At 45.8% G+C, this 22,507-nt stretch overlaps 1 protein-coding gene across 7 annotated transcripts in view; it reads right to left on the minus strand.

The window, feature by feature from the left end:
- LOC119160822 (organic cation transporter protein) overlaps nucleotides 1-22,507 on the minus strand; it is a 314,044-nt gene that overhangs the window by 40,564 nt on the left and 250,973 nt on the right. For all 7 annotated transcript variants that reach the window (XM_037413072.2, XM_075880783.1, XM_075880781.1 and 4 more), the window contains one exon: nucleotides 13,369-13,457. In XM_037413072.2, the coding sequence (XP_037268969.1) occupies nucleotides 13,369-13,457 (89 nt within the window). The remainder of the gene's footprint in view (nucleotides 1-13,368; nucleotides 13,458-22,507) is intronic.

Here is a 22,507-nt window from a genome sequence, read left to right on the forward strand (position 1 = left end):
CGCGATGTCAACTTCCAGCGTGCTGACACGGTCCTTCTCAGCACGTCATCACGGCGAGTTGGCCTGTGCGAAAAGCTGACTTCGCCATACTCGGGTCCGTACCGTGTCGTGCGCCAAGTTACCGACGGGACCTATGAAATTAAACCATTTAGCAGCACCAGTGCCCGCTCGTGTTCTGACGTTGTGCACGTCTCTCGGCTGAAGCGATACCACTCGGACCAACCGAGCACCGAGACGGTGCCTTCGCCACCGGGGGGGTGATGCTACGTAGCGCCACGGATAACTCGAAACTCGATAAGGAAGAGGACGATGTCAGAGTTCTCGTGCAGATTGGGTGCTATCTTGTATGCCTGCTTGTTTTCTCGATAGTAAACATATTTCTCCGACGCCTTTTCTTCGTAACAATGTATTTGCTATTTGATAGAATGGTAGCTTTACCTTGCGGTTTTCTGTGTCTCACTGTGTACCTGCCTGCAACCGGCAATAGGCTGCTCACCTGAAGGTCATGAGATCGAATACTAGCCGCGGCGGCCGCATTTTCGGTAGAAGCGAAAATGCTTCAGGCCCATGTACTTAGAAATATGTGCTCGTTATAGAACCCTGCGTGGTCGATATTCCAGGAGCCCTTCAGCAGAGTGTTCCTAGTAATCTTATCGTAGTTATCGGACGTAAAATGCGAAGAAATAAATGAATAAATTTATTAAGCACAATTGAAATACAACTGTAATAAAACAACTCGCACTGTATTCCTGATGCTGCTGGCGTCGCAAGTTACCAAGATGCCTTAGGTATTTCAGAAGCACACCAATATATGCGTGTCTATGCGTGGGCAAGCCGGTTGATAGCAGGGTGAATGCTATCCAAGCAAAGTGGCAAGATAGCCGGTGACCACGAAATAATGTTCCTCAAAGGTCCACGAATCAGCGAAAACATTTACAGGCGATACCTTTGTGTGGTGTCCGAACGCCCGTGGTTTGGCCCTTGCATTGTCCCGTGTACAGCGCGTACCTCGATATAGGTACAAGATGCTGCTGTACTCAACTTCCTTGGTAGTCGGCATGGTGTAAATGTTGCATTAGAAAAAAAATTGGGTGTAGTCACTTGCGAGTGCTACATATCTGTTAATTATCAATCAACCGTGTGCAAAATTGCATTGTTAGCATCTGAGAAAACTTCTATATAAAGAAATTTCTTTTACGTGTCAATGGTTCCTGTTAAATAGAAATAAACCATCATCTAAGGTAATTTAAATTTAAAGCCTTAGATTCCTCATCGAACACGAAAATTGTCGGTCGGAGTCGGTGGTGTCAATACGAGTATTGCGAAAAATCATCATCATGAGACAACGTCTCTAATTTCGAAAGCGTATCACACAATCTCGGCATAAAGTAAGATGGCGTCAGATGACAACGTCACTTGGACAAAGGTGAGCCGATGACCGGGGCAGCGCCAAATCAGGCAAGGTGCAAGAACCTTGCAAGGCTCCAATCCTTGAGGCAGTGAGAAAAAAACGTTAGGTCCAGAATGCTTCCTGAGGGAACGCATTAATATATCGATGCAGAAGTCAATGAAAATGGCTTTCACCGTCAAATAGTCTTACGTGAAGGCGTAATACCTTTGTGTTTTATGTTTTTTTACATAAAAGCCTCTATTTCTATGATGTGGGTCTGTAGCCACTCCAGTTTTGCCAGTCAACATCATGAGTTACTCCTGTCAGTATTCTAAGGCTGTGTTCCAATACTCACCGTAGACGGCTACATAGACAGCTAAATGGAAGGCGGCCATCTTAGGTCCCATTTCTATTCTCACGTAGCCGGTAAAGTAGACAGCTCCGAGAAGATCACATCGTAGACAAATACGATGCAAACTACTTTGCTGTCTAAACAAGATGTCGGCTCAGCGAATCATTCAGATAGATTGGATCTCACTGGAATGGTCGTCTGCACACAAGAAGACGACCTTATTTCAACACGAAATAAGCCAGGAAACACAACTATTATATTTGTTCATTTTATATTTCTCTTCTCGACGCGAAGTGGCGCATCGTTGCATAAAAGCTGTCTAAACGTGTTCCAATTCTCGGACAGCATGGGCTCAGTGCTGTCTTCTAAGCAGTCTGCGTAGACCGCCTACGTGCTGTCTAAGAATTGGGACACAGCCACTAAATCGCTTGAATATACAACCCAATGACCTACATGCTCATCAACAGGAATACCCACTGAAAGGCGCACGCGCATGTGTGTTGCCAGGTTTTTGTCCCAGGCACGCAAATCCTTGTGGCATGGTGGTGGGGGGAAGCTTCCGGGGCTGGCGCTGGTGTGGCGTCGGAGGGCGGGGGGTGTAGGGGCTCCTTTTAGACCTTCTGCTGACGCCCATCATGTGAATTCCTTCCACTAGACTTGTGTGATGTCCTTGTGGATACATTCTAATGTTATGTGTTTCATAAAGTCCAGACTTTTATTGCAGGAGATACATGCCTCCTGTTCCGAATATTCGCTCTAGAATATTATTGACCCTGCGGCCACTCGCTCTTCAGCGCACAGCTATAACTAACTATAGCCACGCCACTCATACTCTCGATCACTGTAACGGCGAGCTATGCATATATGCTATTTACCATTGGCTTAGTGTCAATGAACTTAAACATTCTTGAACAAAGCATGTTCTTTGTATGTACAAGTCATTTAGAACCTTTCACTGTTTACAGAAGCCTTTGATGAAATTCGGCATCGTCCACCGATGTGCTTCTATAGCATCGGTGGGCAAGAAGATCTTTAGAAAATAGCCCGCTTAACTCTACAGTTATCTACCCTTTTTTGGCAAACTATATTCAAATGAATGTTCTTTTGAACTACATAGAAATTATAAGAACTTCCCTTGAACTTTACGCACGTTTCTTTTATCTGAAAACGTAAAGAGAGAATTTTCTCACCCTTAAAAAAAGTTGAAAACGTGCTTTTAGTTTCGACGTTAGGAGCTGGTAAATTAGGTGACCGGAAGTTTTGGGGGGTACAATGCTTGCAACCCTGATACCATCTGTATGCTTTTTCCAAAAAATGGATGTCTCCGATGGCTTGGTGAGTGGAGGGGTGGCTTCACGTAGTCACATACATTACGATGAAAGGGGCATTCGAAAATGTCTCTCGCCCCTCTTTCACTTTGAAGCAACAAAGAAAATGGCTCGCATCATGTTCAGCACTATTTGAGAAGTTGCACGTGCTGTCGTAGACCTGTGAATTCGGATGCCATTGAAATGCGCATCGCCACTGTCACTTCAGAAGAACAAACTCAACTCGCTACCCCAGATGAGTTGTGGTGACGCTTCCGCCGTTCAAACATCGCACGGCATCGTCGTCGCAACAGTGTGCATCTCACCAGGAATTTTACGGGCTGACGTCATGATCCTCTGCACGACTTACATGCGGTGTGCCTACAGGCTGTGCCGGTGATAGTAAGTGGATACTTGAATGTTGATGTACTTCGACGTGAAAATGAGTGGCTTGTTGCGTTTCTCGATGCCGAATCCTGACTTTGGCTCCAGTCACACGTCACGCAGTCCACTATTCACAACAGCCCCAGTTTACGTATTGTGGCTACTGCATTACTGTCAATTCAAGCACAGTCAACCGTGTTCCCTACGTTTCGTATAGTTCCTGAATCACCTAGCCCTACCTTCTATAACAGTCCGATGTGTCGCTATTGCATTGACTGCTTCGGCGTGGGGCTGAAATTTCGCATTTTTTTCCACAACGAGCCAGCTCGGCTTCGAGCAACAAAGCTTTGAGGCTCCTGATAACATAATAATACCCCGACCTCCCTCCATTCCTGATATTTCCGTTTTTCCGCCTGGCTAAATTTTTGTGGACCGTGTTTTTTTACCATCTTTAGCGAAAAACTCGCCATTTGTTATTTTAATTTTATGTTGTTATACCTGGTTGTGTACTCTTATATACCTTACGCCGTGGTGTTCTAGCCATTACTATGCTCGGCTGCTGACCGGAAGATCGAGGCCTCGAACTGGGCCACGGTGGTTGAATTTTGAAGAAGTTGAAGTGGTAGAAGCCTGCATACTGTGTGATATCACCACACGTTAAAGAACACCAGCCAATCGAAACGTCCGGAGCCCTCCTCTTAGGCAGATGTCATAATCGTATCGGAATCTTAGCCTGTAAAACCACAGATAATATTAGTCCTACTTTCAGCTATTCTGTACTTTGTTGCCAACTTTCTGTACTCTTGTCACCAGCCACTTTTACAGTGAAAGCTGTTATGAGATCGCAAGAGCAGCCAATTTTAATTGCGTGGATGTCCACCGCCACCTCCACCGTTGTCCGTAACCACTATGACGCAAAATGAAAAAAAAAGAAGGAAATATTTTCAGTATCAATTGGCATTTGAAGCCGGACTGTATGCGTGGCAGTCGTGTATTGTCTGTGTGCCTCCCTCTACGCATTTCCGATGTGTTAGGATTTGGGTGCACGTTAAAGAATTTCTGGTGGCCAAAATTTCTGGAGCCCTCCACTACGGCGTCTCTCGTAATCACATGTTGGTTTTGGGATATTAAATCCAACTTATCAATCAATCAATCAATCAATCAATCAATCAATCAATCAATCAATCAATCAATCAATCAATCAATCAATCAATCAACAAATCAATCAATCAATCAATCAATCAATGATTTTTAATATCCCAGACATGAATAAAAAACTAAAACTACCTGTAGCGTTAATATATGATCAAAGCACATCCATACTTCAATCCAAATACATCACTTTCTCTGTATTAAGCCTTCATTCACAATCACTTCACCTACTGGATCGCTTTACGGTATAACACATTTACGACTCATCTAGCTTCTTCAATATATGTTAAAATTCAGGCAATTCATGTTATTTCAATCCTGTCACCACGAGGCAGTACAGCTGCTCTTTTACAAGAGCACTGAAATCTAAGCATCCAGAAACTTTTTTCAAATTTTAGCATGCCAATCTTTACTTACATTTCTGATTGCTCTTAGATTTCCCCGATAGTTTTTAACAAAGCGCAACCGACTAACTAAAATAAACCGCATTTAGCGTCAAATAGCTTCTTATTACTAAGCATTAGACCTGAATATGGTAGATTCCCCTCTGCTGCAGATGTCCATCTGGAAGTTATGAAGCGTGAAAACTTGAGCAAGTTGGTAGGACATAACTGAATGTAGGAACAGCGCAGCCTAGAAGTAGTTACTTCGTAACTACGGAAGCGAAAAAACAAGGGCATAAAAGAGCGCTGCCTTTCAACAAAGATTTAATATCGGACTGGTGCACATATATAGGCAAAAAAAGGAGAAAACTAGGCATGCGTGGAAGGGTGCAGGGACAATCACTGCGATACAATATCAGCAAAACTCTTGTCTCTTGTTGAATGAGCTGAAAACAAATACACATGTAGCTTAAAAAAACATCGAGATACGCAATCTCTTAATGCAACAACGCAACCGATGGGCAACTTACACATTTACCGTCAAACTTATTTATTTGATAAGTTTCAATTATCTCACGCGTGGCCTTCGAGTTGTGCTTGCTTAACACCTCGCAACACTCAAAAAATGGCACACAGCCGCAGTCTAGGCAGTGGATTCCGAGTTGTCCTTGAACTACATTGCGCACATTATTATTGCGCTCTCTTAAACGGTCATTGAGGCACCCTCCGGTTTGCCCTATGTATACCGTTCCGCACGATATCGGAATAAGATATACGACACTAATAACACAAGGTACAAAGCACGTTCTGAGTTTCAGAGTGCATCTCCCACTAATAGCAGCTGGATTATTCACCAGGTTACAAAGATTTGCAAGCTTTTCCGGGGCGGAAAATACAACAGTGGCACCAGCATGTTTACCTTTTTTTTTTCAGCCGATGCGACACGTTATGCAGATGAGGAACTGCAACATATTTCATAGGAACTGACGCGTTTTGAGGCTGAGATCACCCTCCTTGATTTTTAAATTGCTTCAAAAGTTTTTCCGCAACAGCAGAAATCAGGGCGCTCGAGTAATCAGTGCTTAAGAGGAACTCTACCTGTGCTCAGGTACAGGTAGAGTGCCTCTTAGCACAGGTAGAGCGCCTCTTAAGCGCTGTTACTCGAGCACCCTGATTTCTGCTTTTGTGGAAAAACTTTTGAAGCAAATTAAAAATCAAGGAGGGCGATCTCAGCCTCAAAACGCGTCAGTTCTTATGAATTGTGTTGAAGTTCCTCATCTACATAACGTGTCGCATCGGCTGAAAAAAAATCGGTAAACGTGCTAGTGCCACTGTTGTATTTTCCGCCCCAGAATAACTTCCAAAGCTTTGTAAGCTGGTGAATAATCCAGCTGCTATTAGAGGGAGATGCGCTCTGAAACACCGAACGCGCTTCGTACCTTGTGTTATTGGTGTCGTATATCTTATTTCGCTATCGTGCAGAATGGTATACTTAGCACGAACCGGAAGGTGCCGCAATGACCGTTTAAAAGAGCACAATATTAATGTGTACACTGTAGTTCAAGGACACCTCGCAATCCACTGCCGAGACTGCGGCTCTGTGCCAGTTTTTGAGCATTGTGAGGTATCAAACAAGTACAACTAGCAGGCCACACGTGAGATATTTGAAGCGTATCAAATAAATAAGTTTGACGATAAATGTGTACGTTGCCCATCAGTCACGGGGGTGAGAGAATGATTGAAATAAATATATTTACAAAATATACAGGGAGAGTCGGAGGCAGCTGCGGCCAAGATGGAGGTACAAACGCAACAACACGACCGCAATCGTATTCATCGTCTTCGTTGTCTACCTGATGCTCTCTCGTTGCCGATGTCGTGAAACGTGTAACACCCCGCCGCTGGTAGCGCCGCCTCTGCGCCTAAAAGAGAATAGCATGATGCGGAGATGTATGGTTTCAGACAGGGCACATGGACGACGTCAGAGGCGGGTGCGGACGACAACGACTGATTGTCCAACGGAGCGATCTCATATGTAACCTCAGTAAGCCGGCGTAAAACCTTGCAAGGTCCCGAGTAGCAAGATAGGAGCTGGAGGACCGCTGAACCTGGAGAGTAGAAAACTTTTCTGTGATGGCTATCGTAGCGGGCCTTCTGAGAGAGCTGCGAGCCAAGAAGACGTTCCCGTGTGATTTGGCGGGCCACTTGAGCCCGAGGAGTGGCATCCTGGGCGTACCCTGTAACCGTTTGTGTAGTCGATGGGAGAAGTCTTGAAGGGTAACGCTGGATGGCGGCCGAACAATAAATAGAAAGAGGAGAAGCTAGCGGTGTCGTGGCGTGACGAATTGCACGCGAATGTCACAAAAGGCAAAGTACTATCTCAATCAAGGTGATCTTTGGAAACGTACATGGAGAGCATTGTTGTCAAGGTTTAATTTAGGTGCTCGGTAAGACCATTTGTTTGTGGGTGGTAGGCAGTAGTGAGCTTGTGACGCGCCGAACATGAAAGAAGGTTGTCATCTACTACAAAATTTTGAAAGAAATTTGCGACCACGATTGGTCAGCAGCTGTCGAGGAGCGCCATGGTGAAGAATTACGTCATGAGGCAAGAAGTCCGCGACGTCAGTGGCACAGCTTGTCGGTAGCGCTCGTGTGATAGCGTATCTTGTGGCGTAGTCAGTTGCCACAGCTATCCAATTGTTTCCAGTGAGAGAAGTAGGAAATGGTCCAACGAGATCAAGACCGACGCGGTAGAAGGGGTCGGTGGGTATGTCTATTGGTTGCAGCAGATCAGCTGGTGGCAAGGTGGAATGTTTGGAGCACTGCAGGACTCACAAGCATCTACGTATCAGCGCACAGAACGGTAAAGGCCTGGCCAGAAGAATCTACGCCGCATGCTATCGTACGTGCACGTGACCCCGAGATGCCTAGCGGTGGGAGCGTCGTGAAGCTGTTCAAAAACAGCAGAACGGAGCGTCGCAAGAACTACGAGTAGTAGCTCTGGTTACTCGGCGCTGGTGTAGCGTCGATAAAGAATACCATCGAATAGAACGAACAAGTGTAGCGACGGGTCTACGTGGGGCGAACGTAGACTCTGCATGATAGACCGCAAGTGGACATCGCTGAGCTGTTCCTTGCGTATGCCGGAGATAGCAGACATGGCGAAGACACAAGGGTCAGAATCATGTGCTGAAAGGTCGGGTGGGTCCACGGGGTGACGGGATAGACAGTCGGCATCCTGGTGTATTAGGCCAGATTTGTATACCACGTCAAAGCTGTATTCTTGGAGTTTTAAGGCCCAACGGCCTAGTCGTCCTGTTAGATCTTTAAGGGACGACAGCCAGCACAAGACATGGTGATCCGTAATTACCGAAAAGGTGCGGCCAAACAAGTATGGTCGAAAATTTCCGACTGCCCAGACTTGTGCGAGGCACTCACGCTCTGCGATAGAAAACTTGCTCTCGGAAGGGGAAAGGAGGCAACTGCCATAAGCGATAACGCGATCCGGTCCTCGTTGCCGCTGGGCGACAACAGCACCAATTACATGTCCGCTGGCATCAGTACGAACTTCAGTATGGGCTGATGGGTCAAAATGGGCCAAGATGGGTGGGGAAGTAAGTGATGTTGTAAGGGTGCTTAAGCAGTCGCTTAGTCTGTACCCCAATAAAATGGCATGTCCTTCTTCAGTAGTTCTGTAAGCGGTCGGGCAATGTCAGCGAAATGCTTCACAAAACGCCGAAGTTAAGGACAGAGGCGCATAAAACTACGTACATCTTTCGTGGAACGTAGTACGGGAAAATCTTTGACAACTTTAATTTTGTCAGGATCAGGTTGCATGCCTCGAGCATTGACAAGGTGGCCCAGCACAGTTATTTCCCGACGGCCAAAGCGACATTTGGAAGAGTTTAGCTGAAGTCCTGCTGTCCGGAAATTCTCAAGAACAGCCAAAAGGCGGCTAAGGTGGCTTTCAAATGTAGGTGAAAATACGATGACGTCATCGAGATGGCACAGGCATGTGGTCCATTTGTATCCACGCAGGAGAGAGTCCATCATCCTTTCAAATGTAGGTGGGGCATTACACAGTCTGAATGGCATAACCTTGAACTGGAAAAGTTGATTAGGTGTAATGAATACGGTTTTCTCACGGTCTCGATGATCGACAGAAATCTGCCAGCATCCCGATCGTAAGTCGATAGATGAAAAGTAGGCAGACCCATGTACGCAGTAGAGAGCATCGTCAATCCGCGGCAGTGGATACCCGTCCTTACGTGTTACTTTGTTTGTACGACGGTAGTGTACGCAGAAGCGCCAGCTGCCATCCTTCTTCTTGACTAGCCCTACCGACGATGCATATGGACTGCAGGAAGGTTCGATGACGTCTTTTGTTAGCATTTCTTCAACTTCGTGCTAGATAACTTGTCGCTCAGCATTAGACACGCGATACGGACGTCGTCGGATGGGCTGGCGTCTACAATGTTATTTACTATGAGTTACAAAGGAGGTCTGACCCAAAGGGTGGTCATCAAAATCAAAGATGTCACGGTAGGATTTCAGCAGGTGTCGGGTATCAGCTGTCTGTGCTGGAAGAAGGTCAGGAGCGATCATCTGGTCGATGGTGGCATCCGCTACGCTCCTAAAAAAGGAGAATAGGGCAGATGACGAAGAAGATTCGGCAACGAACGCCGAAATGGCAGCATCTATAGAAGAAACTATTGCCAAAGTCACACCATCCGGGATAACTTGAGTGCACCAGCTGAAGTTTAGGATCAGAAGAAATGCTGTATTTCCCGTGACTGTCAAAAGCGTGTGAAGCACGGCAACATTTTTGGCCAGCAGAACGTCAGCAATTGGTGTCAACATGTAGGCACCGTCCGGAACAAGAGGGACAGACCTCAGGTTCCCGTAGAGAACGGCTTGAGGTGCTAGGCGAACGAGATTTACAGAACGCAGACGTGGTTGAGCTGGTGTTGGGTCGTCATGGTAACACGGTAAATCGAGTTGAAGCATGCCGGTTCCACAATCAATAAGGGCAGAGTGGGCGGATAAAAAGTCCATGCCGAGGATAATTTCATGGGAACATTTCTTGAGCACAGCAAATAGCACTGTCGTGGATTGATGATTGATATGTGGGGTTTAACGTCCCAAAACCACCATATGATTATGAGAGACGCCGTAGTGGAGGGCTCCGGAAATTTCGACCACCTGGGGTTCTTTAACGTGCACCCAAATCTGAGCACACGGGCCTACACCATTTCTGCCTCCATCGAAAATGCAGCCGCCGCAGCCGGGATTCGATCCCGCGACCTGCGGGTCAGCAGCCGAGTACCTTAGCCACTAGACCACCGCGGCGGGGCAGCACTGTCGTGGAGTGATCGGCAACACTTATATGTGCAGAGCACATTCCTAGCATGGAAAATGTGCCACCGTCTTCGACCTGGATGAGCGGTACTGTGGGTGGCGTTAAAACTTTCCTAAGGCGGCAACGAAGTTCTGAATTCATCACTGATATGTGAGCCCGTGTCCACAAGTGCAACAACGGGTGTGTAGTCTACTTCAGCGTCAATAAGGCTGCGTTGAGTCGGCAGCATGGTCTAAGGATTTGGCGGGCGAGTGGTCGATGTAGCATCACCTCCGGGAGTTTTCCCGTGGCAGGTGGTCAGTCGGCGAGGTTGCGATGGTCGGCGTAATTAGGGCGAGCGAGACGACGGGCGACGGGAGAGCGGTGAACGGGACTGGTGAGCATGCAAAGATGGAGAACAACAACGATATGGCGGCATAGAAGGAACATCTTCACTGATGGCCTGAGGTGATTCCCGGTAAGGTTGAAAGCATCGATGATCTCTCTCTGGGCGGTGGGTGTACCCATAGGATGCCTGATGCCAATACCACCGAGTGTTACAATGGCGGGCCACATGTCCGACATGGTGGCAGTTGAAACAAATTGGACGATCGTCAGCAGTCCTCCACTCGGCTGAATTGCGAGGGTGCACTGAATGGTTATGGCTTTGGACATACGAAACAGGGGGTCGACGATGGTCGATCGGCTGAGAGGGAGTTGTATTGCACTCGGATGCCAGTCAAGCATGGGAAAGCTCTTGTCGCACAATGACATGCACCTGTGGCACCATCTGAGGGCTAGAGTCACAGGCATGGGAGCACGTGGACGCAGGAGACAGAGCTTCAAGTTCACGTCTGATGATCTTGGTCACATGCTCTGCAGTTAGCGGCGTCTATAGTGCACGCCCGTCTTCGCACGACCAGGCTGCTGCTGTGTTTGGTAGTCGAGTGAAATGGTGGGTGATACGTAGACCTTTTGCAGCCTCAAAACGCTGGCACTCCTTGATGATGGCGTTGATCACGTTGCAGTCCTTGCATATGAGAAGGTTGAACACAACATATGCAATTCCTTTCAATACGTGTGCTACTTTCTCGGTTTCTTCCATGCCATTGTCCACTTTTCGGCAAAGGGCGAGCACGTCCTGTATGTAAGTCACGTAGGACTCTGCTGACGTTTGCGCACGAGAGGCCAACTCCTTCTTGGCTACTGCCTTTCTACCCACAGACTTGCCTGAAAGGGCGCGCATCTTTTGTTTTCACGCATCCCAGCTTCCAATTTCATCTTCGTGGTTCTCAAACCACACTTATTCTGTTCCTTTCAAGTAGAACAGGATGTTGGCCAACATAAGAGTTTGATCCCAGCGGTAATTCTTACTTGTACGTTCGTTCAACGGCAACCATTCTTCGATGTCGACATCATGAGTGCCACGGAACGTGCCGGGATCTTTTAGCTGTGGAAGGACAACAGTTGTTGTTGTTACCTCGGCGAAGCGGGTCCCGAATTTGCCATGGTGGAAAACTTCATAGGTCGGCCACTGTGGAGCTCCGTTATATCGTGTTGTACCCCACACCACCAACAAATGTCACGGGGGTGAGAGAACGATTGAAATAAATATATTTACAAAATATACAGGGAGACTGAGATGCAGCTGTGGCCAAGATGGAGGTACAACAGCAACAACAACACGAGCGCAATCGCATTCATCGTCTTCGTCGTCTACCTGATGCTCTCTCGTTGCCGATGTCGTGTAACACATCGGTTGCGTTGTTGCAAAAAGAGATTGCGTATCTAGATCTTTTTTAAGCTACATGTGTATTTGTTTTCAGCTCATTCAACAAGAGAGAATAGTTTTGCTGACATTCTATCGTAGTGGTCGTTCCCACACCCTTCTACGCATGCCCAATTTTCTCCTTTTTTCGCCTATATATGTACACCACTCCGATATGAAATCTTTGTTGAAAGTCAGCGCTGTTTTCTGTCCTTGTTTTTCGCTTCCGTAGTTACGAAGCAACTACTTCTAGGTTGCGCTGTTCCTACATTGAGTTATGTCCATCTGGAACAGTATCCCAAGTTAAATAAGCTTCCTTGTAATAAAGGCAGTTTTAAAAAGCGATCACCCTGGCGTTTACTTTACTTGTAACCAATATGTTGTAATTTATGCCATTGTATTGGTTCTATTTACCATTTATTGATATTTGTTCAGTCTTATATCATAACACAGTTTACTCGTTTTCTTGTTTGAAATTTTTGCAATTTTGCTGTTGTATGACACATCACTTTATATTGTTCGGTTTTCATTATTATTTACCATATAATCTTTTTCAGTAAAGTCAGTACTCCAATTATTAGCTAGATTTTTCTAGATATTTACATGCTAGTATTTCAACTTGTTTATTGCCTTTGCACTTGTATTATCCTCATTGTCTTGTTAGTTCAAATTCTCACACGTAATAAGTGTATTTCGATTTCATGTTTTGCGTATTCGCTCTCAGGTGTTACTGGTTTTCCAAAGTTATTTTTGTACGTTAGGAAGTTTCTAATAATGGATGTTTTCTTGTTCGAATCAGTAAAATAGTTCTCATTCGCAGCTTAGAGCTCAGGGATCTCCTGTATGTTGCCACTCGAAAAGAAATTTTTTTTTGGTGAATAAATAAATTCTTTTTTTTTTCAAAGCCTAAAATAAGCACCTACTTCTGCTCGAGGCCTTTCAACGTTAAACACCGGTAGGTAAGTGATTTCTAGTGCCACTACCACAGGAGCTGCTTCTGCTAAGAAGCCTTGCTCACCTCGAAATCTAACATGAAAACGGAGTACATCTCTTACAAGAGCGGATAATGACTCGTATTTAAAAAGCTGTTCTTTATCAATACACATTAACGGATCAAGTGAAATGCGCTCAGACTGCCGGGATTTGGTCCCGCGACTTTCCCGTCAGCTGAGAGTGGCTTACGTAGTACACAACTGTGACCGGTGACAGATGCAACGAAAGTGATTGTGTAGTCTTTTCACTTTGACACATGTGATCACGCTAGTTCAACACACAAAGAAAGTACTACACTTACCAAACGCTGAACAGAATCAACGTATTTCTGCGCATTTTCGGCGTTCTGAAGAAATCCACGAAGTGAAATGCCATGCCCCTCTTTGAATCCTGAAAAAGAAAACGGCATTTACGAAGGGACATTGACTGACATTTACGACAAGCGGCCCGACATAGGAAAAGCACAGACCAAAGAGCGTTAAGAAAACCACCATCGATTTTTCGACTCGGTATAGTGAAGCGCAAGCTAGGTGAGCGTCAACTTCAGGGAAATTGGGGTATACCTTAGTTGAGCCCAGTTTTATTTTCACACGTGTTTCACAGATTTGGTCAGTCAGCCGAAAAGAAAAAGAGTGTTATTCCCTGCATCCTCAAAAATTGGGGCGTGGAAGTCGCAAACAGAGTGCTCATAACAAAACACAAAATCGCAGAAGAGGTCACATGCCACTTTTTTGTAATTACGTTATTGAGCTTCACGGAAATCAGCACTTCACGGAAATCGCATGTCACAAGTTTTTTGCCGGGTTCACTGCAACGATGCCACAAGTGTGATCGGCGTGATATTGTGTGTTTCACATTATGTTTAACGCTTTTGAGCACTTCGTACTCAACTATGAGAGAGCACTGAGTCTTCCCTTAACATGCTAACCTACTACACGAACAATAGATGTTTTTTTTTATTTTCGCATCCGTTAACCAAGCAATGCATTCCGTCTTTGCCATCCCGCAGGCCCACAATTTTGTCGCTAGTTTTATTTTGCGAACTTGAACTTGCTGGCCAATTTTATCTGGTATTCCAACATTTTTGTTAAACGAAGCAAAGCACTTTTGAGTGTAACAACGCACCGGTAGTAAGCTATAGGTGTAGTGTTTGTATTAGCCGACAAAAACAATACTTGTGGCAACATTAGCGTGGTGTGCGCCAAAGAACGTCTAATTGTGTGGTAAACTGTAGAATGAAATGCTTGCCCCACTGGCTGGCTGTTTATCTTGGAGAAGCGAACACACGTAGCAGCCTGTGAGAGGAACCACAGCACTGTCTTCGAAAATGTGCACTGCGTTGAGAGGTATAGACATCATTCGTTCACCTTTATAGACGGACAATTTATTTTCGTGCGAATACGTCTTGTTTGAGATAACATTGGCCATAGTTGCGGGCCGGCAGCAGTAACCGGCTTTCCACGGAACATCGCTCTTTAACATTTTAGTCGTAGTAAAAATGAATTTGACGCGATTATGTGCGAGTGGGTACATCTGAGCGTTTGCGCTAAGTTGAAAGAAAAAAAAATGTTCACGATCTGCGCGCTGAAAGATGCGACTATGCATCAGCTATAATAATTGCGAAAGCTGCATTGACGCTTCGCCAAGGCGAATACGCTACCAAAATAAAGGTATAACTCGTACTATCACAGACGTCATACCACTTAATGTGAACTGCGAAGATTCTTGTTTAGCATATGCTTCGTACCTTGACGGCTCGACCTTTATGAAGTTACACAGCGCATACCTGATATGCAAGTTTGCGTATCAGGTCTAAAGTAGCAATGTAGGTATGTAAACACACTTTAGGCATCAAATGCAGCGAGGTAACTGTGCAAAATTTTATGTACTTTCAAGTTACCCACTTTCAATTTACATAAATTTAGAACGCCGTAGGAGGAACGCCGTAGGAGAATTTCGCCTTAGTTTTCACGGAGATTTGTTCACGTCGACTTAACGCACGGTAAAAAATGTTTCGTTTTTTCATATATCTCCAATGAAAATTTTTTGCTGCGAGTGAGAATCTTATCCGTAACCTTGCGCACAGCCGCTCAAAACGATGCTGCTGGCCGCCAATGCTGCACCAGGCCCGTCGCGGTGTTCTAGTGACTAAGGTACTTGGCTGCTGACCCGCAGGTCACGGGATCAAACCCCGGCTGCGGTGGCTGAATTTCCGAGGGAGGCGGAAATGTTATAGGCCCACGTACTATGAGTTGGGTGCACTCTCAAGGACCCCAGGTGGTCGAAATTTCCGGAGCCCTCCACTACGGCGTCTCTCATAATCATATCGTGGTTTTGGCATGTTAAACCCCGCAAGTTAATCAAAATTGTATATTACATGCTGCGATGGAAATCGGGTACGTTTATATTTATGCCATGCAAATATTTCTCAAAGTGTCAGCCACCGTGAACATGCAGAACGCTCGCTATGTAAGGAAACATCCTTTGTGGCTGCAATCTACGACTAGCAAATTTCCACATGTTATACCAACAGGATCGTGCACTGTTGGCAGCGATCCTTTAATAGACAAAAATAGTGTCACGGGTTCCTGACGTGGACGAAGGGGGCGGACTCGATGTTCAGATGAAACTCTTTGTTTAGCCGAAGTTGTGGCCGGTAAAGGTAGAGATAGCTTACGGCGAAATACACTGGCACTGATAGCGGCGACCAGTGTCGGCCGCTGATCAAGTGACAAGTGGTGAAGCGCATCACTGGAGGCCGGATTTATGGGGAATCAGCGCCAAAGTTTCCGCGCACATGAAGTGTCGCCCTGTCGAGCACGACCGGAAACACTCGGGTGTACAAACAAGTACTAATGTAAACCATGCCGCAGTATGCAATGATCGGACGAGGAAAAAGAAACTTCGAGGCGGCGTTATTGTGGTATTCGCAATAAAGCCCCTATACTTCGTAAATGTACCGACATCTGCTCTTCCCGTTACCACCTCCTTTCCGGCGCGTTGCTTTTTTTTCTTTCGCTTGCGACAGTGGCGCCTTCTGCAACGTGCCACGAGCGTGGAGTCTGCTTTCGAGCAGGTGACGGGAGGAATTGGCGCAGATGAAAAGAATGCTGCATTTTTCAAGTACCCCCATCTGCTCTCCCCCTCGCCACCTCCTATTCGGTGCGTTGTTTTTTTCTTTCGCTTGCGACAGTGGCGCCCCCTCTAACGCACCACGAGTACAGTGTATTAGAAGGGGGCAGTGGAATGAACGAGGCGGCCGCGCCGCTTCTCGACTGATTCTCCGGTGGGTGACAGTAGCGGTGGCGCTGTAGTTGCATGGTACTGAAGCTCTCGGCAGCGCCTGAACTGGGAGCACGCGCTCCATAGCCTGCGACAGCGTGTGGTTGGTCTTTTTGGCGCGTTTAAATTGTTTCTGAGGCTTTATTAGTGTATGCACACCTGCTACACGCCATGGTGCACGAGTAAATGTGCAGGCACGCCGAAATTGCGTTGAGACATTCAATGTTCGAAGAGCCTGTCAACCACCCCCCCTACAAAAAAACAAAAACAAAAACAAAACATGCACACATGCAAAATCAGAATTTCCGTGGATCCGCCTCGAATTCTCACTCAATCAGTGCTTTGAGTGGCGCTGCATAATAAGTGGCTACTGGCAAACTACAACAAAAAAGCATCAAAACTCAAAACCGCTATTAAATCACACGCTCGTTTTGTCGGCCGTCTCTACGATACCCAGAGCACTGTTCCTCATATAAGTCTACATGCGCTCGATTGTTTCATGAGAAACTCGAGTGTAAGTAACGTTGTCACAACATTAATATCGGTGACTCGATCAGTTTTATCATGCCAGTTTTGTAAAAAATAGTAAATAATGCTTTCTGAAATGCTTATGTTGTGTTAACCACGTGCCTTTGCGCTTACTTTACTTCATTTATGCAAGCTCCAAGTGATTATTATACCAGGAGTCGGAGCCTGGGAGCCGAGCTGAAGAAACACGTGTAGCTCCAAGTCATGAGCTCTATGCGAAAATGGTTAGCCTAAACATATTTAAAAATGCTGGTTGTATATATAGCCCGTCTGTTAATCTGCATATCTGCATAAATTCACTGTAACCAGTTCTCATTTTGTATCGACTGCTTAAATTGTGCTGCTTTCCTAATATTCTATCGACATAACGCCTTTGCAAGCCAGCTAATTTGTGACGATGTTTTGTATATAAGTGTAGTTTTTATTAAGTAACGAATATAATAGCAGGTAGTGGTGCATATTGTTTAGAGAAATTTTACTTGAATATGTACAAAGTACCACACACACACACACACACACACACACACACACACACACACACACACACACACACACACACACACACACACACACACACACACACACACACACACACACACACACACACACACACACACACACACACACACATATATATATATATATATATATATATATATATATATATTCTCAAAGTCACCATTCCTGTAACAATATTCATTCAATACTCCTTAGACCAGCCGCTGTTTTTGCGCGGTGAACTTATCGTCCTATTACGTTAGACTTTAACTAGTTTTGAGATCTCATACTGTCGAAAAGGTGAAATGAACAGTCCGCATTTTTAGAGACAAGCTGTATTCAGCTTCGCCAACTGTAAACTATTGGTGTAGCGCTACCCAGGATATTTTTTGAGGGAGTGGAGCGCGCAGCAGAACGACAAACTTTGGCAATTGGTGGTCGCTGTGAAGGCGTGTGAATATTTTAGTATAACCTGAAAGCTTAAATTACGAAAACATTTCGTGGTGTAAGGGCTTCAGATTCCCTTCCTCTTTCCTTTCTACTTACGGCCTTCTGGTTTTGCTTGCGTTGGACACGATATTTTTTTTATCTCACAGCTTTCAGAGCACACCTAACTTACGAAAAATAGGCCCAGTTATTTTGAGTATTGTAAACGCCTAAACAACAAAGAAAGAGTCAATACAGACGAATGTGGGATAAGACATGCCCTTCCTAAATAATTTTCGATCTCTCACAACGGCTTTTCCGGAGCTGAAATTCAGTAGATTGGCGTTTCAGCCTTCAAGGGTTATGACATCATGTGTTAGACATGAATGATAAGCCCGTACGAAGAAATCTGCATAAAAAAACTGTGCTGAAGGATTCGAAGCGCATAGCAGTTCCTGCGCGCGGTGAGTGGCTCTTTTAGTACTAATAGACTGCAGTGCCGCCACTACGGGCAACGCGGAAGCGATCAGGCGGCGAGACGTGGTCTCGCCCCTCAACACTTCTAGTACACTCTACCACGAGCTTGCAGTTTGCTTTCGAGCCGATGACAGGAGGAAGTAACGCAGATAAGCAGAACGCTGTACTACAGTGTCTAGAAAAATACTACCTAGTGTGCTGAGCGCGCGCATTTTGTACGAGGGAGGGTGGTCCGAGAAGTGATGACTGCACTCAGTTGCCGCAAGCGGTGCTGCGAGTCGAGTGGGTGCCTGATTGTGCGAAGAAGTTTTCTCGTCCATTTGCTGCCGGAGCCTCGCTACGAGTAAGATAAGTGTTTGACGGCTGTTATCTGTCGTATTGTGAAGTTAGATTTTGCCAGATGTTAAAGGCTAAGGGGCAATGCAAAGAAAGGACATGTTTTGTGCCTCTGTGTCGAAGCGATAATCGGTCAAACGAGGAAAGGATATGTTTGTTCACCGCACCACCGACACACCCAGCACGGCTTGCAGAATGGGAAAGCAGGATAAAGAGGGCAGACAGAAGGCTGACGCCGAAGGCTGTCGTTTGCGAACGACATTTTGAGAGTGACTGCATCGAACGATCTTTTCAGATTACGGTGAACGGTGTCGTGAATGATATCGCCCGAGAAGCCGCGCCTGAAGCCCAATGCTGTCAATGTGTACGCGTGTGTGTGTGCGTGTGTGTGCGTGGGTGTGTTTGCATGTGTGTGCGTGTGTGTGCGTGTGTGTGCGTGTGTGTGTGTGCGTGTACCTGTGTGCATGCGTGTGTGTGTGTTTGTGTGCGTGTGTGTTTGCGTGCGTGCGTGTGTATGTTTGTGTGCGTGTGTTTTGTGGGCGGCAGCTAACGGTGAAGTGTATGTTACGACATTATCTTCATTCGATATTGCTAAATACGAGTACTGTGAAAGAAGTCGCGTAGGTAATGTACAAGAAAGCGTTTTGTAAAGGACACTACGAAAATACAGAAAAATTGAAAGTTGACCTCGGGCGACTCGGCCTACTGAAAGCTTCGCAGCGCTGGCGGAGCGTACGGATTGAACGCAGTTGCACCCACTCGCGCCGCAGCGCACCAAGCGGGTGCCATCGGCAGTCATCAGCGATTGAGCCATCTCCTCACCCGTGCTCAGCACACTAGGTAGTATTTTTCTAGACACTGTAGCTCACGGAGGAAGGAAAGGTAGGAGGGGCCCTGAAGTCACTCGTTGTGAAGCCGCGATGAAGCCGGAAGTCGGCCATATTGACTGGGCGAATTCTCCTCTCTTGTTTACATATGAATATGTTGTAGGCCCGTGTACTCAGATTTGGGTGCACGTTAAAGAACCCCAGGTGGTCGAAATTTCCGGAGCCCTCCACTACGGCGTCTCTCATAATCAAATGGTAGTTTTGGGACGTTAAACCTCACAAATCAATCATTGTTTACATATGAATGCGAAGCAGAAGGCGCGATTCCCTTTGTGTCTCAGAAAGCATGTGGCCTGCGCGCCACGTGCGCCGGTGCTATTTGAAACCAACGGAACGAATTTCGACACGCTGTCCTGTCGCGATCATTATCGTCATCATCATCATCATCATCATCATCATCATCCGTCTGACTACGTCCACTGCAGGACAAAGGCCTCTCCCATGTTCCGCCAGTTAACCCGGTCCTGTGCTTGCTGCTGCCAATTTATACCCGCAAACTTCTTAATCTCATTTGCCCACCTAGCCTTCTGTCTCCCCCTAACCCGCTTGCCTTCTCTGGGAATCCATTTAGTTACCCTTAATGACCAGCGGTTATCCTGTCTATGCGCTACATGCCCGGTCCATGTCCATTTCTTCTTCTTGATTTCCACTATGATATCCTTAACCCTCGTTTGTTCCCTAATCCCCTCTGCTCTCTTCTTGTCTATTAAGGTTACACCTACCATTTTTCTTTCCATTGCTCACTGCGTCATCCTCAATTTAAGGTGAACCCTCTTTGTAAGTCTCCAGGTTTTTGCTCCGTAGCTATGTACCGGCAAGATACAGCTGTTGTATACCTTCCTTTTGAGGGATAGTGGCAATCAACCTGTCATAATTTGAGAGCGCTTGCCAAATGTGCTCCACCCCATTCTTATTCTTCTAGTTACTTCAATCTCGTGGTTCGGCTCCGCGGTTATTACCTGCCCTAAGTAGACATAGTCTTCTACAACTTGAAGTGCACCATTACCTATTTCGAAGCGCTGTTCTCTTCCGAGGTTGTTGTACATTACTTTCGTTTTCTGCATATTAATTTTAAGACCCACTTTTCTGCTCTACTTATCTAACTCCGTAATCATGAGTTGCAATTCGTCCCCTGAGTTACTCAGCAATGCAATGTCATCGGCGAAGTGCAGGTTACTAAGGTACTCTCCATTAACTCTTATCCCTAACTGTTCCAAGTCTAGGCTTCTGAAAACCTTCTGTAAGCACGCAGTAAATAGCTTTGGGCAGATTGTGTCTCCTGTCTTACATCATTCTTGATTGGTATTCTGTTGCTTTCTTTGCGAAGCATTACAGTAGCAGTTGATCCCCTGTAGATTTATTTCTTCCAGGATGTTTATATATATTTTATCGATGCCCTGATTGCGCAGTGCCTGCATGACGGCTTATATTTCTACAGAATCAAACGCCTTCTCGTAATCTATGAAGGCTATGTGTAGTGGTTGGTTATATTCTGAGCATTTCTATATTACCTGATTGATAGTATGAATGTGGTCGATTGTTGAGTAGCCTGTTCGAAATCCTGCTTGTTCCTTTGATTGATTGAATTCTAATGTTTTCTTTACTCTGTTTGCAATTTCTTGTGTAAATAGCTTGTATACTACAGAGAGCAAGCTGATCGGCCTGTAATTCTTCAACTCCTTGTCGTCTCCTTTCTTATGTATTAAGATAATATTAGCGTTCTTCCAAGACTCTGGTACTCTTCCCGTCAGGAGACACCTCATAAACAGGGTGGCTAGTTTTTCTAACACAATCTGTCCTCCATCTTTCAGCAGATTTGATGTTACCTAATCCTCACCAGCAGCTTTGCCTCTTTGCATGCTCTCCAAAGCTTTTCTCACTTCTTCTATCATCACTGGTGGGGTGTCATCTGGGTTACTGCTAGTTCTTTTAGTATTAAAGTCGTGGTTGTCCCGGCTACTGTACAGATCTCAGTAAAACTCTTCTGCGTTTTTAACTATACTATCCATATTGGTAGCTATTTTGCCTTCTTTGTCCCTTAGTGCATACATCCGATTTTCGCCTATCCCGAGTTTCCTTTTCACTGCTTTGACACTTCCTCTGTTTTTCAGAGCGTGTTCAATTCTCTCCATGTTATACCTTCTTACATCGCATACCTTACACCTATTAATCAACTTTGAAAGCTCTGCCAGTTCTATTTTGTCTGCCGCGATATGGTTGACAAAATCTCTGCGTATGGGTGTTGTACTCTTGCACCTCCAGCGTTTACGATAAACACGGCAAGTTGCACGTTAAGCTTTTTTTTATTTGATGTGTTATTTGTGAAAATAAAGATGATATTTTGGACATTGCCGCGACGAACCAGTCACCGAAATTTTCACAGCTTCTTTCAGATCACTTTTTCTTTTTTTTGCGCTTCTTTTTAGGCTTTATGAAATTTTCGGTCAGGCTGTGGGCTAGACGCAGTTTTGACGGACGCTGCAAATTCAGAGTACGTATACGCGCGCTCGTTCCATGGTTTCTATTTCAAACACCTCGTTACACCCGCCACCGGAGAAAAATCGCGTAGCTAACAATTCGGCACAAAGAATGGATGCTGTCGGAAACCTGCAGTACGCCACGGCTAGGTACGAGGCCCATAAAAACGCGTACGCCACCGCTGGACCGCCTGAATGGTGCCGCACCGTACTACATCAATAATAACAAAACGCCGCCATTGTGCCCAGTGAATATGGCCGCTGCGACGTAATTTCCGCCACATTTTTTACGCCCTGCACCGGCTGGGCATTGCCTTTCCTACCTTTCCTTCCTCCGTGCTGTAGCTGTACTTTTCAAGTACCGCCGTTTGATCACCCCATCACGGCCTCCTCCCAGGCGCGTTGTTTTTCTTTCTTTCTTTCGCTTGTGACAGTGGCGCCCCCTGTAACGCGCCAGGAGCTTGCAGTGGGATTTCGAGCCGGTGAGAGGAGGATGCGGCGCAGATAAAAAGAACGCTGTACCTAAAAA

Source organism: Rhipicephalus microplus, chromosome X, assembly GCF_043290135.1.
Source record: "Rhipicephalus microplus isolate Deutch F79 chromosome X, USDA_Rmic, whole genome shotgun sequence".
NCBI classification, from domain to species: Eukaryota; Metazoa; Arthropoda; class Arachnida; order Ixodida; family Ixodidae; genus Rhipicephalus; species Rhipicephalus microplus.